This window comes from Phyllobates terribilis, unplaced genomic scaffold (genome assembly GCF_046119375.1).
Source record: "Phyllobates terribilis strain yellow unplaced genomic scaffold, ASM4611937v1 Scaffold_5__5_contigs__length_657084704, whole genome shotgun sequence".
Lineage (NCBI taxonomy): Eukaryota > Metazoa > Chordata > Amphibia > Anura > Dendrobatidae > Phyllobates > Phyllobates terribilis.
Window position 1 is genome coordinate 148,241,122 of NW_027362765.1, and position 14,019 is coordinate 148,255,140.

The window sequence follows — 14,019 nt, forward strand, 5'->3', positions numbered from 1 at the left end:
GTTCTTCAGATCCAGAATTTGGAATCATTTGTCAGGGATTTGGTAAATCTTTTGTGTAATGTGGTGTTACCCAGGTACTTGGTGACATTACTAGTACTGAGAATCATGGTTGTACGATTATCCTATGTGAAGAAATCCAGATCTTTCCAAAGCTATTGCACTTTTAGTTGTGACAGTATGCTATAGCTCGTGACTTTCCATAATCACTAAGAATGGTGACATTTTTGCCTCCTACCCAGGGCTCGGCAGTAACCCAGCGGATTAGTCCATGTTCCACCTTAACCAGCAGTACAGCCTCTCCACCGGCCAGCAGCCCATGCTCCACCCTTCCACCCCCCAGCAACGCCGTCCCCACGAAGGACTACAGCCCCACCTCCACCCTGGAGAGCAGGGACAGCGGCATTATTGGTGAGTGGACCTTCATACGAACGCAGGGCATCATGTGCCGAGCTGCTCTGAGCGGCTGTAGACTACAGCACTATTTCCATCGCTTATATTGATTTGTGGCGCTGGATCCTGTTTCCTGTCCTCTTATTTTACAAAGCGCTTAGCTGGCTCTGAACTAGTAGTTATTCACCAGCCCTTTCTATGACCTTAGTCCCTGCACATTGCATCTTCATCCGACATTAACAGTCTTCACACATACGGCCCATCTCGCTGTGAGCGGTCCCACCGAGTCCTGACTTGTAAGGCAGAAAGAGATCTACAATACACGATTGATTTCTCTCTACCAGAGGGCCGCGGGGTCTGCGAGTAACCCCTTTTGTACACAGGGAAAGGCACAATACAGTTTCTCCTACCCTTTCTTTCTCCTTAGGTTAACTGTTTTCCTTGTGACCCTCGCATTCTCTTACCTTTCTGGATATGCTCTGTGGTGCCCCAGGTTTTCTTTCTTATTCCCGTATCGCAGTGCATTCGCTTTTGCTCCCGACACAATATATATGATGAAACCATTGCAGATGTTTGTGTAAGCAGACGTTTCTTCCCATTTTTTTATTTTTTCAAGGCCTTACATATTAAATAAAAGTAGGTTGACGTTTGAACAACCATTGAAGAAATAATCATCTAGCGCATTATCATTTTGTTGATGATGTAGCCAACCATACATATTTTAATCCATATTTGACACTACAGTCCTTCAGCTTGGTCATTCATATCATTAGGAGCTGACCTGCAGTACCCAGGAACGGCCTCTACATGATGTATGCAGCTGTGCTGTTCATGGTTTGCATCCAATGGCAGAGCTGGTAACAGCTGATTGATGGAATTGTTGTGTGTCAGACTCCCACTGAGCTGATAATGGTGACCTATCCCAAGAATCATTCATTAATACCGTAGCCTGACCACCCCCTTTAAGTGGGAGGTGCACCATAATAATTGATAAAATTGTGGAACCCTTCTATCTTAAGCAGTTTTCAGTGCAATACTAAGCCAGCTGTGTGCCGCCCCATTACTGACCCCATGTGCATGCAGTGCACCAGGGAAATGACGCACTAGGAGGGGAGGCGCACAAGCACCTCGACGCGCGTTTCACCACACTGGGCTTCATTAGGAGGCATGACTTGATAGATAAATGTTGCAACAGACCGTCCTGTACATAGTGTAAAGACTATCCAGTGCAGTGTGAGGCTCATCTCTATGGAAATTTGTTGTCAAAGCTCTCTTTATCCACAGTGTAAACATGCAGGCATCTCCTGAATTTTAATCGCGCCTGCATCATTAAAATGTTATCACATCTCACTTCTATTCTCTAATTAGATTGTAAACTTTAACTTCTCTGATATATGGTTACTTTTGTTTTTTTTCTAGTTGTATCCAGTTTTCAGCTTGTACAGTACAGTAACATAAATTCTTGCCCCAGCTTGAATCCATCATCAAGCTTCCCTTAGGGTGTCCATGCATGTAGCGAATACTCTGGTGAATTGCGGTATAGTCCCATGAGGTTTTGCCGTACAGTTGTTAGAGGTGCGGCATACAACTACATATACAGGCACCCTTATTATTTTGTGTGGTTATGTACTGAACCCCCAAATCTTTCGTGATAGATGATGCCAGAAGGAGAAGGATCTGGCCTGCTGGACTTCCAAAAGCCAATTTTTTTAATTTTTTTTTCAATTTTCGCAAAATAAGCCACTGCTGTAGGAGACATACAGCTTTCTCGTACAGAACACAGAGCCCACGGCTGAGCCGCACATTCCTGTACGGAGTATTCAGGGAAGGTGGCTGTCTGTTATTAAATGATCGTTGTGCTGATGACTATCTAATATTTATGGGGGCTGTCACTAAGTTTTGCTACTTTTTCTGAAAACAGCATGATATAGGGGAAGAAACTCTTAATTCCAGCTATGTATCACTTACTGGGCTGCTTATTGCAGTTTTGATAAAATCATTGATTTATCTGCTGCAGATCTAGCGGTTCTCTGAATTCTGAGCCTGTGTAACTCTGCCCACATCACCGATTGGCAGCTTTCTGTGTACACTGTGCATAGGCAAAAAAGCTGCCAATCGTTGGTGGGGTTATGCGAAGCTCATGAATATGGAGGTCTACATGGCAACAGGTTTTAATAACCTTCTAGTGACAATCTCCTGCTGTTTTTACAAAAACTAGAGCATGCAGCCTAGTAAGGCTATGTTCACATGTCCAGTAATGATCCGTTGAAATGGATCCAGCAGCAATCCGTTGGCTAAAAAGTTGTGCAGACATAACTTTTTAGTCCGTTTTTCAAAAACTGATCTCTGCTGGATCCGTTTTTTTAACATGGAAGTTTATGGAAAACTGATCCGGATCTGCTATTAATGGTTTGGCTAACTAGCACCTTATGGTTGTATTTCTAATTGTATCAAGTAGGCATAGATGATATAATAGGTAAGTGTGGATCACATTGCTGGCACCCTTGTCCGTCACTAGAACGTTGGACTTGTTTCCCTTTTTTTCCCCTGGCTGCAAAACTGTAGCCAAAAATTGTTGTAAGTAACTGCATTATGCACCTTGCTACTCCATTCATGTGTATGGCACTGATAAAGGTAGTGGAGCACAGCGCAGAGCTTGTTATCTTCATATCGCAAGACCTTAAACTTCTGCTGTGCAATCAGTCTTAAACTTGTGTAAAAATAAGAGTACACACCTAGATCTGTCTGTTTCATTCTAGAACAAGCATATGGAATTTATGTCCAAAATGAATCAGTTGTGTAACTGATGCAAAGGGAAGCTGAAGGACCCCATTGATTAGTAGGGGGGTCCGTTTGTGTTCCGTTATGTATCCGTTTTTAGAATGGAAAAACACGTTTTGTTTTTTCTCTCTCTGTTCTAAAAACTGACACGGGGATCCTTAAAGATGCGTTCTTCATCAGGCATAAAATAACACAAAATCTGAAGAGTCACATATTCATGCACAACAGGACACAGGAATAATGCAATAGATAAGACACGTGACATAAAGCAGAACTATCAGTATGGGAAGGGGAGAAGCAGTTGTGGCTGTAAATATTGGAACAGTTCATAGGTAAGGAGTGTGAAAGTTTTATTGTCCTGTGATTGAGGTCTGGTCCGTGGTTGTGATGCCCCTAAATGGTCTGAGGAGCACATTCCTTAGTTGATGTAGAAAGACATAAATCCATGCTACACACTCATTCCTGTGTCAAAGGTTGTCATAAGTTTGTACTCCCAAATTTTTCTGCCTCTCTGAGATTTGAAGTTACCTTTTAATACAAATTGTCTCTTCATAGAGGAAGAGGGCTAGAACTCTAGTGCCAGTAATTTCTTGTCCATGATGCTCTGATCAGGGATACACAAATGTTTGGCCACAGGTAGATCTATTCTATTTTATTTTACTGTGTGACAATCAGAATTCATCTGAGTAGTCTCGAAACCTTTCAATTTGTTACGATCTTTTCAGTTAGCCATTAAAAGGTATGAACCACTGAGTGATCCATAATTATCATTGGGGTCCTTTTGCTTCCGCTTCAGATATGCCATGGATCTGTTTTTGACATTAGTTCTGATTTGTGTGTTCTAGAGCACAGATGTGAACCCAGCCCTAAAAAGTCATCTTAACACTTGGCTTGCTTGTTTATAGCCTCCAGGTAGAAAACTTATTTTGCTCTACACTTCTCAGTATAAAAATGTAAGGAAAAAAAAAATCAAAAACAAATCTTATACGGACGCTTACTGCTTGTAAAGCAATGGCTGCATCCTATATGGTTTCACTTTTCTCTTGATTTTACAATGCTCATGACCCCTCTCCTATTGACACGTCTTGTAGGCATAGCGTTCTGTTCATGAAGCCGTCATTGTCATAATTCCTCTGGACCATTAAATGTTCCCGGTGATTTTCAGGCTTGTCCTGTTCCTTCCTGCTGTTCCCCAGTTGTAGACGTACCCCATGCGCGACACCAGGCAACGCACATTTACATATTCATGAGGCTAATTTACGTACATTGTCACACTTAAATAGGCATGAGATTAATTTGTACGCCCAGCTATTATAATTTTCTTTTTATTTTGCAATCATAGAGGAAAATTTTATTTTAACCCATTGGAGCTGGAAAAGATGTCAGACGCGATGTCTCTATGCACGGAAAAAGCACATTTTCTATAGAAACAATTGTCTATATTCCTAATTGTAGGAAAGGGAGATGATCAGTCTTGAACCTGGAAGGTGTGCAGCGTCATGTTTTCTTTAGGGAGAAATTTGCTGTGGAATCTGTGAGGCTGGGTCTGATTTCTGTGTAGGAGAAGATTTGGGGCGTGTGGTTGGATCTCTGTATTAGGTGGTGGTTATAGTCATGTATCATTGGCGCTGAGACCTTCGGTTGGAATCTCAAGAGTTAACCCATTCATGGCACATGCAAATGTTGACAAGCATTATACTTTTGGGGTCATTTACTTGGTGTGCCCCTACTGCCCTTAGATGGCATGTATACCGGTCTTAAGCAAAAAAAATATGCGATGTCATCACAGTACATTGGATTAGTGCAATGTCATCACAGTACATTGGATTAGTGCAATGTCATCACACTACATTGGATTAGTGCGATGTCATCACACTACAATGGATTAGTGCGATGTCATCACAGTACATTGGATTAGTATGATGTCATCACAGTACATTGGATTAGTATGATGTCATCACAGTACATTGGATTAGTATGATGTCATCACAGTACATTGGATTAGAATAACGTAATCACAGTGCACTGGATTATAACGATGTCATCATAGTACATTGGATTAGTATGATGTAATCACAGTACATTGGATTAGTGCAATGTCATCACAGTACATTGGATTAGTGCGATGTCATCACAGTACATTGGATTAGTGCGATGTCATCACAGTACATTGGATTAGTGCGATGTCATCACAGTACATTGGATTAGTGCGATGTCATCACAGTACATTGGATTAGTGCGATGTCATCACAGTACATTGGATTAGTGCGATGTCATCACAGTACATTGGATTAGTGCGATGTCATCACAGTACATTGGATTAGTATGATGTCATCACAGTACATTGGATTAGTATGATGTCATCACAGTACATTGGATTAGTATGATGTCATCACAGTACATTGGATTAGAATAACGTAATCACAGTGCACTGGATTATAACGATGTCATCATAGTACATTGGATTAGTATGATGTAATCACAGTACATTGGATTAGTGCAATGTCATCACAGTACATTGGATTAGTGCGATGTCATCACAGTACATTGGATTAGTGCGATGTCATCACAGTACATTGGATTAGTGCGATGTCATCACAGTACATTGGATTAGTGCGATGTCATCACAGTACATTGGATTAGTGCGATGTCATCACAGTACATTGGATTAGTGCGATGTCATCACAGTACATTGGATTAGTGCGATGTCATCACAGTACATTGGATTAGTGCGATGTCATCACAGTACATTGGATTAGTGCAATGTCATCACAGTACATTGGATTAGTGCGATGTCATCACAGTACATTGGATTAGTGCGATGTCATCACAGTACATTGGATTAGTGCGATGTCATCACAGTACATTGGATTAGTGCGATGTCATCACAGTACATTGGATTAGTGCGATGTCATCACACTACAATGGATTAGTGCGATGTCATCACAGTACATTGGATTAGTATGATGTCATCACAGTACATTGGATTAGTATGATGTCATCACAGTACATTGGATTAGTATGATGTCATCACAGTACATTGGATTAGAATAACGTAATCACAGTGCACTGGATTATAACGATGTCATCATAGTACATTGGATTAGTGCAATGTCATCACAGTACATTGGATTAGTGCGATGTCATCACAGTACATTGGATTAGTGCGATGTCATCACAGTACATTGGATTAGTGCGATGTCATCACAGTACATTGGATTAGTGCGATGTCATCACAGTACATTGGATTAGTGCGATGTCATCACAGTACATTGGATTAGTGCGATGTCATCACAGTACATTGGATTAGTGCGATGTCATCACAGTACATTGGATTAGTGCGATGTCATCACAGTACATTGGATTAGTATGATGTCATCACAGTACATTGGATTAGTATGATGTCATCACAGTACATTGGATTAGTATGATGTCATCACAGTACATTGGATTAGTATGATGTCATCACAGTACATTGGATTAGTATGATGTCATCACAGTACATTGGATTAGTATGATGTCATCACAGTACATTGGATTAGAATAACGTAATCATAGTGCACTGGATTATAACGATGTCATCATAGCACATTGGATTAGTATGATGTAATCACAGTACATTGGATTAGTGCGATGTCATCACAGTACATTGGATTAGTGCGATGTCATCACAGTACATTGGATTAGTGCGATGTCATCACAGTACATTGGATTAGTGCGATGTCATCACAGTACATTGGATTAGTGCGATGTCATCACACTACAATGGATTAGTGCGATGTCATCACAGTACATTGGATTAGTATGATGTCATCACAGTACATTGGATTAGTATGATGTCATCACAGTACATTGGATTAGTATGATGTCATCACAGTACATTGGATTAGAATAACGTAATCACAGTGCACTGGATTATAACGATGTCATCATAGTACATTGGATTAGTGCAATGTCATCACAGTACATTGGATTAGTGCGATGTCATCACAGTACATTGGATTAGTGCGATGTCATCACAGTACATTGGATTAGTGCGATGTCATCACAGTACATTGGATTAGTGCGATGTCATCACAGTACATTGGATTAGTGCGATGTCATCACAGTACATTGGATTAGTGCGATGTCATCACAGTACATTGGATTAGTGCGATGTCATCACAGTACATTGGATTAGTGCGATGTCATCACAGTACATTGGATTAGTATGATGTCATCACAGTACATTGGATTAGTATGATGTCATCACAGTACATTGGATTAGTATGATGTCATCACAGTACATTGGATTAGTATGATGTCATCACAGTACATTGGATTAGTATGATGTCATCACAGTACATTGGATTAGTATGATGTCATCACAGTACATTGGATTAGAATAACGTAATCATAGTGCACTGGATTATAACGATGTCATCATAGCACATTGGATTCGTATGATGTAATCACAGTACATTGGATTAGTGCGATGTCATCACAGTACATTGGATTAGTGCGATGTCATCACAGTACATTGGATTAGTGCGATGTCATCACAGTGCATTGGATTAGTGCGATGTCATCACAGTGCATTGGATTAGTGCGATGTCATCACACTACATTGGATTAGTGCGATGTCATCACACTACATTGGATTAGTGCGATGTCATCACAGTACATTGGATTAGTGCGATGTAATCACACTATATTGGATTAGTATGATGTCATCACAGTGCATTGGTTTATAATGTAAAGAGGGAGAGAAAGCCACCCTGGATTACTACAAGCAGGTATGCTGACTCTGACCTCTCAATAGTGCTTATATATATTGTACTTTGTTCATTCTTTATATACTATTGTATGTCATAGTTACTATCATTTGCATATTGGGTTGTTGATGACTAAACTTAATGGTCAGGATTATTAGATGACCTTAGTAAACATCCTTTACTCTGACTCCTCAACAATACTTATTTATATTGCATTTTGTTCATATTCTATATACTATTGCACTTTATAGTTATATACTATTGCACTTTATAATCATGAATATTTGCACATTGGGTTGTCAATGATTTATTCTATGGTCAGTATAATTTTTTAATCTAAAAATTCAAATTGATTATAATATTATAAATTATAAAATACCTGTTGGTGCATGTTTGGGATATCACACCCTTGCATGGGTTTCTTCCTTCCTTTTAAATGTTTTTAATGTTTTTTTTGTATAATTTAATGGTCGTTGTCAAATCCTTGTCTAATAATATATTATATTTTCATAATACAAATATCTGGGTGTGCCCGGCTTTTTGTGCCTGTGGCTTTCTCTCCCTCTTTACATTACATGCACTGCACAGGTCGCCTGTAGCACCCCTTTCATATTTAGCTGTGCCTCCTATTGTCTTGCTTCATACAGTGCATTGGTTTATATGATATCATCACAGTATAATAGATTATAAAATGTCATCACAATGCCCTCGATAAGATTGATGTCAGAGGAATGCAAAGGATTAGACTGTCTGTAGAGTAATATAATGGGGTGCGTTGAATTAGAATAATGTGACAGGGGCACCTTAGATTAGAATGATATCATAGGAGTACCTTAGATGAGATTTCATGGGGTGCACATGATTAGACTGATGTCTGCAGAGTGATTCCAGGGGGTGCAGAGCGATGTCAGAGGGGTACATTCTATGGCAGAGCTGTGTAGTAGTGGGGAGATGTCAGAGTGGTACATTGGATTAGACTGATGTCTGCAGAGTGATGCCAGGGGGTGCAGAGTGATGTCAGAGGGGTACATTCTATGGCAGAGCTGTGTAGTAGTGGGGAGATGTCAGAGGGGTACATTGGATTAGACTGATGTCTGCAGAGTGATGCCAGGGGGTGCAGAGCGATGTCAGAGGGGTACATTCTATGGCAGAGCTGTGTAGTAGTGGGGAGATGTCAGAGGGGTACATTGGATTAGACTGATGTCTGCAGAGTGATGCCAGGGGGTGCAGAGCGATGTCAGAGGGGTACATTCTATGGCAGAGCTGTGTAGTAGTGGGGAGATGTCAGAGTGGTACATTGGATTAGACTGATGTCTGCAGAGTGATGCCAGGGGGTGCAGAGTGATGTCAGAGGGGTACATTCTATGGCAGAGCTGTGTAGTAGTGGGGAGATGTCAGAGTGGTATCTTGGATTAGACTGATGTCTGCAGATTGATGCCAGGGGGTGCAGAGCGATGTCAGAGGGGTACATTCTATGGCAGAGCTGTGTAGTAGTGGGGAGATGTCAGAGTGGTATCTTGGATTAGACTGATGTCTGCAGAGTGATTCCAGGGGGTGCAGAGCGATGTCAGAGGGGTACATTCTATGGCAGAGCTGTGTAGTAGTGGGGAGATGTCAGAGGGGTACATTGGATTAGACTGATGACTGCAGAGTGATTCCAGGGGGTGCAGAGCGATGACAGAGGGGTACATTCTATGGCAGAGCTGTGTAGTAGTGGGGAGATGTCAGAGTGGTATCTTGGATTAGACTGATGTCTGCAGAGTGATTCCAGGGGGTGCAGAGCGATGTCAGAGGGGTACATTCTATGGCAGAGCTGTGTAGTAGTGGGGAGATGTCAGAGTGGTATCTTGGATTAGACTGATGTCTGCAGAGTGAGTGATTCCAGAGGGTGCAGAGCGATGTCAGAGGGGTACATTCTATGGCAGAGCTGTGTAGTAGTGGGGAGATGTCAGAGTGGTATCTTGGATTAGACTGATGTCTGCAGAGTGATGCCAGGGGGTGCAGAGCGATGTCAGAGGGGAACATTCTATGGCAGAGCTGTGTAGTAGTGGGGAGATGTCAGAGGGGTACCTTAGATTAGACTGATGTCTGCAGAGTGATGCCAGGGGGTGCAGAGCGATGTCAGAGGGGTACATTCTATGGCAGAGCTGTGTAGTAGTGGGGAGATGTCAGAGGGGTACCTTAGATTAGACTGATGTCTGCAGAGTGATTCCAGGGGGTGCAGAGCGATGACAGAGGGGTACATTCTATGGCAGAGCTGTGTAGTAGTGGGGAGATGTCAGAGGGGTACCTTAGATTAGACTGATGTCTGCAGAGTGATTCCAGGGGGTGCAGAGTGATGTCAGAGGGGTACATTCTATGGCAGAGCTGTGTAGTAGTGGGGAGATGTCAGAGGGGTATCTTGGATTAGACTGATGTCTGCAGAGTGATTCCAGGGGGTGCAGAGCGATGTCAGAGGGGTACATTCTATGGCAGAGCTGTGTAGTAGTGGGGAGATGTCAGAGGGGTACCTTAGATTAGACTGATGTCTGCAGAGTGATTCCAGGGGGTGCAGAGCGATGTCAGAGGGGTACATTCTATGGCAGAGCTGTGTAGTAGTGGGGAGATGTCAGAGTGGTACATTGGATTAGACTGATGTCTGCAGAGTGATGCCAGGGGGTGCAGAGTGATGTCAGAGGGGTACATTCTATGGCAGAGCTGTGTAGTAGTGGGGAGATGTCAGAGGGGTACATTGGATTAGACTGATGTCTGCAGAGTGATGCCAGGGGGTGCAGAGCGATGTCAGAGGGGTACATTCTATGGCAGAGCTGTGTAGTAGTGGGGAGATGTCAGAGGGGTACCTTAGATTAGACTGATGTCTGCAGAGTGATTCCAGGGGGTGCAGAGCGATGTCAGAGGGGTACATTCTATGGCAGAGCTGTGTAGTAGTGGGGAGATGTCAGAGTGGTACATTGGATTAGACTGATGTCTGCAGAGTGATGCCAGGGGGTGCAGAGTGATGTCAGAGGGGTACATTCTATGGCAGAGCTGTGTAGTAGTGGGGAGATGTTAGAGGGGTATCTTGGATTAGACTGATGTCTGCAGAGTGATTCCAGGGGGTGCAGAGCGATGTCAGAGGGGTACATTCTATGGCAGAGCTGTGTAGTAGTGGAGAGATGTCAGAGGGGTACCTTAGATTAGACTGATGTCTGCAGAGTGATTCCAGGGGGTGCAGAGCGATGTCAGAGGGGTACATTCTATGGCAGAGCTGTGTAGTAGTGGGGAGATGTCAGAGTGGTACATTGGATTAGACTGATGTCTGCAGAGTGATGCCAGGGGGTGCAGAGTGATGTCAGAGGGGTACATTCTATGGCAGAGCTGTGTAGTAGTGGGGAGATGTCAGAGGGGTACATTGGATTAGACTGATGTCTGCAGAGTGATGCCAGGGGGTGCAGAGCGATGTCAGAGGGGTACATTCTATGGCAGAGCTGTGTAGTAGTGGGGAGATGTCAGAGGGGTACTTTAGATTAGACTGATGTCTGCAGAGTGATGTCAGAGGGGTACATTCTATGGCAGAGCTTTGTAGTAGTGGGGAGATGTCAGCATTGTACTTCTCTCTGCGTCTCTCCGATGTCAGGAGAAGGTTAGTCGGACGTGCCTATGAAGCCTTTATTAGCTTTGCGCTATGTACTGACGTGCGCAGTGTGTCCGTGGCTTGGATGTATAATGTCTGTGCCACAGTTTGCCGTCCTTTACTGCACACAGACTGTTATTTCAACAGGGAAGCTGCCTTCAGAGGCCATCGATCTGCCTCTCCACCTCCTGCTGCTGGAGTGGAGGGGGAGAGCAATGACAATATCTCCTTCTCAGCTTCTTGTTGCAGTAGAAGATCGAAGATTATGAATCGATATGTCAGATTCCACCATGACCCATTATTTTCCTTAGTAAATTTGTCAATTATGAGCAACCAGGCACATGGCTGTGTGCGTTACATATAGCTTTTAATTTCCATCTGCAGGGTTCCCAATAGAATGGGCTCCGCTACCAATCTGCTGTGCAAGTATAGCAATTATGCTGGAGGGAAAGAGGCAGAATCCTGTTCACCTATGTATGTGGCGCCTTCGTGTATTAATACTGACTTTCTCCACTCACCTGCAGCCACCCTGACCAGCTACTCTGAGAACATGGACCGGTCCAAGTATGGCGCGGATAGTAACAAGGACCTCGGCTCTCGAGGGTGCGTTAAGCAGGGCCAGAAGTCAATGGATTCAAGTCTCTATCGAGTGGATGAGAACATAATGGCCTCCACCTTCAGCTTAAATAAAATCCCTGAGAGGGGACTGGACACGGGCCTCTCCCAATCCGTGCAGTCCATCCCACTCTACCTCATGCCCCGGCCCAATTCTGTCGCAGGTGAGAGAAAACGCATGTTTTGAGTTTCAGCTTTGCTTCTTTATTCCTTAAAGTTGAGCGGGGTAGCGGCTTTCTCGCTAGTCACTGTGTATGTGCCTTGAATGTTAATGCTGCTTACTTTATGTGGGTGTGAGGGGGAGTAAGAAAAAGATACAGGACTGCAGAAGGTGGGAGAGAAGCGAGGCACGCCGAAATGAGCCTTTATTGTTAATTTTTCTGCCGTCCCCTATATCAGTGAAAAGGTTAACAAGAAGCTCAAAATCCTCTTTCATTTCTTGTCCCCGAGAAGTGACTTGGTTCTGGATCCCCTTTATAGCTGAGAACAGAGTCTGCAGCTCAGCACGGGGTATGCGGCAGTGCAGATGGATGGAGGCGCTAATGCTCTGCAATGCCTTTGACGTACAGTGACATTGCCTGATTAAAGGCGTCCCCAGGCCAGACTAGGGACTTCAACCACCGAAATGTACCTGATCTGCATCCGGGCGTAATGAAGAATTCTCCTTGAAGCCCCACTTAATTTTTGCATGATGGGAATCATTCATTAATTCCACACAGGCAAAGTTAAGACACCAAGATATGGTAAATGTGCCCAGAAGAGCTTGCTAAACTCCCTATGGCATTTTCAGTCTGTGGTGATACCGGAGACTTTACAAGGACCTTTCTGTATGCTGTGCCTGGTTATCACTATTGCCCTCTCTTTTTTTTGCTCACTGGTCCTAGGGCCTTAGAGAGTTTCTACCTAGCACTTACATTACAGTATATCCTATCCCTATGACCCAAGAATGGCGCCCTGTCTATACGGGGTGGAGGTCGAGCTTGCGCACCTACACTGCCAAGTCCCGTCAGTCAGACTCCAGCAATCAGGAGGTTATCTCCTATGGATATGGAATAACTTATAAGCGCGGTACAAACCGATTATTCTTTAGACTTGGGAACTGTTTGTAAGCCAAAACCATTACTAGATCCCAAACATGGGAAATACAATAGAAATATCTATACAACTTTTCTTCCTTGCCTCTTCCTAATTTTGGCTTAAAATTCTAAACAAGAAGCAAATCCACATGGTGTGAGTCCTAAATCTGCATTTACTTCAATATTATCGTAAAGGAGCGCTGGCAGGAACGCTTGGTTTTCGATAACCTAGCAGCTTAAACAGGTTGCCGATCACCCAATGAGTGAGCAAAACTCTTGTTCGTCGGGGGAAATGATCTTTTGGTTTTCACTGTTTTTGGCACTGTGTTAACAGGACCTGTGCTGCCGAGAAACAGTGGCAGCCTATGCGCACTTGGCGATCTATTACATAACGATGTGCACTGAGCAATGAGCACGATCTGCCCGTGTAAACAGTCTATTATACGTCAGCCAATGGGAGAATATTTAATTATCGGCGATCGCTTGATGCTGCAAAATCAGAAAATGTAAACCCACCTTAACACTACTTTTTTTTCTTGCTCCGTCTTTTCGTTTCTTGTCTGCAGCTACTAGCTCTGCACACTTAGAAGACCTTGCTTACCTGGATGAGCAGAGACATACACCCCTGCGGACCTCCTTACGAATGCCACGACAGACCCTTGCTGGACCACGCACCCCACAAGATCTCCGAGGTCAGAGCAGGTCTCATGTGGCATATGACTCTCGTATATAAAACTAAATATATAATTGTGCTTTTCATTGCAGACGACATTGTTATCTTTATCGTTAT

At 43.2% G+C, this 14,019-nt stretch overlaps 1 protein-coding gene and 1 long non-coding RNA gene across 10 annotated transcripts in view; one reads left to right on the forward strand and one right to left on the reverse strand.

Moving 5' to 3' along the window:
- Positions 1–14,019, forward strand: part of TANC2 (tetratricopeptide repeat, ankyrin repeat and coiled-coil containing 2) — a 483,567-nt gene that overhangs the window by 428,039 nt on the left and 41,509 nt on the right. For all 9 annotated transcript variants that reach the window (XM_073683149.1, XM_073683148.1, XM_073683153.1 and 6 more), the window contains 3 exons: positions 240–408; positions 12,063–12,317; positions 13,796–13,921. In XM_073683149.1, the coding sequence (XP_073539250.1) occupies positions 240–408; positions 12,063–12,317; positions 13,796–13,921 (550 nt within the window). The remainder of the gene's footprint in view (positions 1–239; positions 409–12,062; positions 12,318–13,795; positions 13,922–14,019) is intronic.
- The window catches only part of LOC141272433 (uncharacterized), a 66,944-nt gene that overhangs the window by 37,438 nt on the left and 15,487 nt on the right, over positions 1–14,019 (reverse strand). The window lies entirely within an intron of this gene.